The sequence below is a fragment of the Nannospalax galili genome, unplaced genomic scaffold, assembly GCF_000622305.1.
Source record: "Nannospalax galili isolate Female #2095 unplaced genomic scaffold, S.galili_v1.0 scaffold576, whole genome shotgun sequence".
Lineage (NCBI taxonomy): Eukaryota > Metazoa > Chordata > Mammalia > Rodentia > Spalacidae > Nannospalax > Nannospalax galili.
Window position 1 is genome coordinate 2505892 of NW_008339223.1, and position 4368 is coordinate 2510259.

Sequence of the window (4368 nt, forward strand, 5' to 3'; positions counted from 1 at the left end):
GTTAAGTAAGTATATAAATAAATAAATAAATAGTTTAAGTTTTTAAAAAGACTTTCTGATTTAATGGGCTTTCAGAAACCAGTATTTTGGTTAATGATTTTTTGCAATTGTCTGCCATTTTTCATTTTAACTTTTTTCCTTTATGAAATTTAAATACAAATACAATGTATAAGTTTCTTTGCAATAAACAACACAAAGACATGCATACTACAATTGATCTTAATAAAGCACTTATTTTTCTAATGAAGTTACTCTTAAAAATATGTAGAGGGGGCTGGAGAAATGGTTCAGCAGTTAAAAGCACTGGCTGCTCTTCCAGGGGACCCAGGTTCAGTTCTTAGCACCCACATGGCAGCTAGCAACCAACTGTAATTCCAGTTCCAGGGGATCCAATGCCCTCCTCTGCCTCCTCGGGCTTTGCACAACACAGGTGCACTTATTTATATGCAGGCAAAATACTGATATCCTTAAAATTAAGTCAAAAAAAATTTTAAATATATAGAAATTTGAATTAAAATGGCAAAAGGAGTAAAACAACTACAAATGTTGATATTCTTTCATTTCAAAAATCATCTGTTATCTTGGCTAAAAGAGGCTTTCTGCATCTATCAATGACTTCTTCATGTATCACAGAAAGAACTCAGCATGCCTTACAAAATCCTTAACACTTTTACGAGCATTCATGAAATTCATTTACTCAAGGTTACTCATGGAGAACTAATCACAAAAAATTCTATCAGCTTGTTTTCAAAAATTAAAGTGCTTGGCAGTACTTGGCATTCCTACACATAATGATATGGGTTGAAGGCACCAAGAATATATAATGGAAATTCATGGATTTAGAAACTGAAACAATTAATAAGTAGAAATCTCCATAACAAATATTCTGGAAAAATAAATCAAAATATAAATACAGTGTTTTTTCCTGTGCTTGAGGGGCAGAATGTAACAAAGAAAATTACTCCAAAATATTTATAAGTATATGATTTAGCCTAGAAAATAGAGTCAAAAAAAAAAAAATCTAAAAAAGACCAAGAGAATTGAGGAGCAAAACTCAAAATTTTCTCTATTAGAAAGAATTTCTCAAACGCCTTCATTCAGAGGAGAAAAAGAAGTCAGTTACTCAGTTATAATCTTTATTAAGAAGGCATCAGAGGACTAGAGAGGTGGCTCAGGGGTTAAGAGCACTTGCTGTTTTTCCAGGGGAACCAGGTTCAATTCCCTACACCCACATGGTGGCTCTGTCAACCTTCTGCCTTAAGAGGCACTATACACATACCAGTAAACACACCAACAATCAAAACACATGTACAAATAAAAACAAATCTTCTTTTTTTAAAGCATCAGGCCAAAAGTCAGCTATTGACATACAACCTTATTTTCCATCAGATGTTAATGAAAATGTATTTTATTTCAAATGAAACATCAGGAATTAAAGTACAATCTTAAGGTTTTAATTTCACATTGTGAATATCAAGAAAGCAATCACTCTTAAAATCACAGAAACATGTTGAACTAACTATACGGAAAACAGAGTAGATATTTAAGTCATTTCATTTTTATCATCATTAGTGAAAACAAGTAACTTCAGCAACAGAGTACATTTCATAATGTCATTATTCATTTAAAACACTACAAATGTTTACAGAGAACATTTACATTTCATAATTGCTTATAGGGTATCTTAAATATTAAAAACTACAAGATGCTCTATAGGAAGATCAATCAACACAATCTTTCTCCGCAAAAAAAAAGGGTTCAGTATTACAAATTTAAAGTATAAGTTTATATATGAATTCAAAAAAAGAATCCATTTAAACCTTGCATTGCCAACTGATAAAAAGTGAAGAACTTTTTGAATATATGTACATCAAAGCCAAAAGGTTAGTTTTTACCTTTCCCTTTATTAGCAATCTTTAACGCCTTTTTCAGTTTGGGCTCCCAAAGTGCATTTTTTACGAATCTCGAAGCAGCACCTCTGTCCAGTTTGGTAGCCTTTTTCTTATCTGTTATTTCTTTGACTCTGTTCATGTAGACTCTGATTTTCCAGTTGAGAGATAAAAAGAAACAAAAATAAAGGCAATGGATTTACTGAGCTGCTAACTATCACTAAGCTCTATCATAAGCTATCTCAATTAAAATCAATGGGTACTTATTGTCTACTAAGTCCATGGTGCTAGTGCATGCAAATAAACAGGATAAACATGCTCTGTGTTCTCCTGGAGCTGACAGTCTAAGGAAAAGATATTACAAAGTCCTTTCAGGGGCTGGAGAGATGGCTCAGCAGTTATGAGTGCTTACTCCTGTTCCAGAGGACCCCGGTTCAGTTCCCAGTACCCACATCAGGCAACTCACAACCACCTCTAACTCCAAGTCTAGGGGACCCAATGCCCTCTGGCCTCTGTGGACAGTTACACACACGTGGTACATATAAACTTACCCAGGCATACACACATAAATAAAATAAATAAATCTTTTTTTTAAAAAATATATAGCCCTTTCAGCTAGTATGGTAGTACATGCTGTAATCCAGTCCTCGGGAGTTTGAGGAAGGAGGATCAAGAGTTCAAGGTCATCCTTGATTAGCTATCCAGCCTGACCTCCAAGACATCCTGTCTAAAAAATCTGTAAAGACAACAACACGTTTCAGAAGTCTTCCAAGCATTTCCAAAGAAAAGATCATACTTCATAGTAAGATGTCACTGTATCAATAAATACTAAATTGTTTGAATTGTTCTGCTTATTAAAAAAATAAGCATCAGGAGCAGTGCTTCTGGACATGTCATTCTCTAAGTCTGCCCACTCTCCTGAAGGACTGAGAAAAGCGTCATCTCCTGTTGCTGTCTCCATACCCCTTTTCAATGCATGTTTTCTCTAACACTGTGGGCTGCCCGAGTACCTCGTGTCTCTTTACTTTTTCTCTAGAGTGTCGTTCTCCCTGCCATGTGCCTGCCAGTCCACCATGTCTGGCTTCCATGCAGGCTCTAAGTCATGCAGAGCCTGCAAGGCTTCGTGGCTTTCTTCCTTCTCTCCGTTCTCCTCAAGCCTGCTTGCCCTGAGGACTTTTCTTTAAAATTCTAGTAAAGCTGTCTGTCCTAAAGCTTCAAAAAAAGAAAAATTAACACTAACCTAAGTTCTCATATTAGCTCTTTTGTACCAGAAGTGTAAAGGTCTAAAATCTGAGCTCTCATACACTCACACCTACAAATTTAATTTTCCCATTTTTCTAAACAGAAAATGAATGCGTGTTTATGCATTTGTTACTATCTAGTGTTACGATAAAATAGGGAAAATGAAAATGAGATCTTTTATTCAATTTCATAATTTTGCTCATTAAGGATATGAAAATTTCTAATAAAATACAAGCTGTCATCAGACTTTACAAGGTAAGAAATACTTCGAATCTTTCGAGAGCATTAGTTAGAATGAACAGCTAACCTATACTTCAAATGGTAAAATAAAATTGATAAAAGCCACAAAATAGAGTAAATAATTCTAACTATTTAAAGGCAAGTTACATTTTTAAAAAATACAGATGATAAACACAGAGAAAAATGCAGAACTTTAGGATTTTTTTTCATTATAAAAGGTTGTGTTCAAAATCCTCTACTGGCTCCTTATTTCTCTAAGTAATGTAAAAGCCACCCTTCTCACAAACTGGATACCAAGGGCAGCATTCATTCACATGAGCCCTGCCTTGGGACCTTGCGGTGCTTGTCCCTGCAAAAAGGTTGTTCTCAAACATCTATCCAGCTACTCCCTCTCTCCATCACTGAGGTCCTCACATCACCATTTAAAACTGAAATTATCCAACTATTCCAATTCCCTATATCGTTCTCTTTTTTTCCATAAAATAACTTTTTAACAACCTACTTAGCCATATGTGTCTATTGCTTGTTATGGTTACTGTCTATCTCCCTTTATTCTGCAAGGTATATGCCACATTACTCAGCTTTATCTCTGAGGAATCATCTCACTGGGAAATAATACCTGGCTGGCTCCCAGGAGGCACTCAAATATCACTGAATGAGTAAGGTAACTATTTTCAATGCCTTTCCCCATTTGCAATGCATACCACAAACAGCAAATAGATTTCCTCTGAGTCTATGATCAATTAGTAATGTCTACTGCAAGATTTTTAGAAAGGGTTTTAGACTGCTTTTTATTTGTCAGTCCTTATCCTGAAAATTAATGTACTCTCCATAAAGTAGATTCTGAAGGAGAAAGAAGACAAATGGTCTTACCCATTCAAGAACACAGTACTAAATACTCTGAATAACTTTGTGTTGAAGGGAAAAAAGAATTTTATAAATATAAGGACCATGTTAGAAACCTGAAGACAGATAACACAACCTATATTTCTTAAAG

At 34.9% G+C, this 4368-nt stretch overlaps 1 protein-coding gene across 2 annotated transcripts in view; it reads right to left on the reverse strand.

Moving 5' to 3' along the window:
• Positions 1 to 661: 661 nt before the first annotated feature.
• C1d (C1D nuclear receptor corepressor) overlaps positions 662 to 4368 on the reverse strand; it is a 23035-nt gene continuing 19328 nt past the window's right edge. For both annotated transcript variants that reach the window (XM_008833827.3, XM_029563928.1), the window contains exon 5: positions 662 to 2044. In XM_008833827.3, the coding sequence (XP_008832049.1) occupies positions 1885 to 2044 (160 nt within the window). In that variant the 3' untranslated portion in view covers positions 662 to 1884. The remainder of the gene's footprint in view (positions 2045 to 4368) is intronic.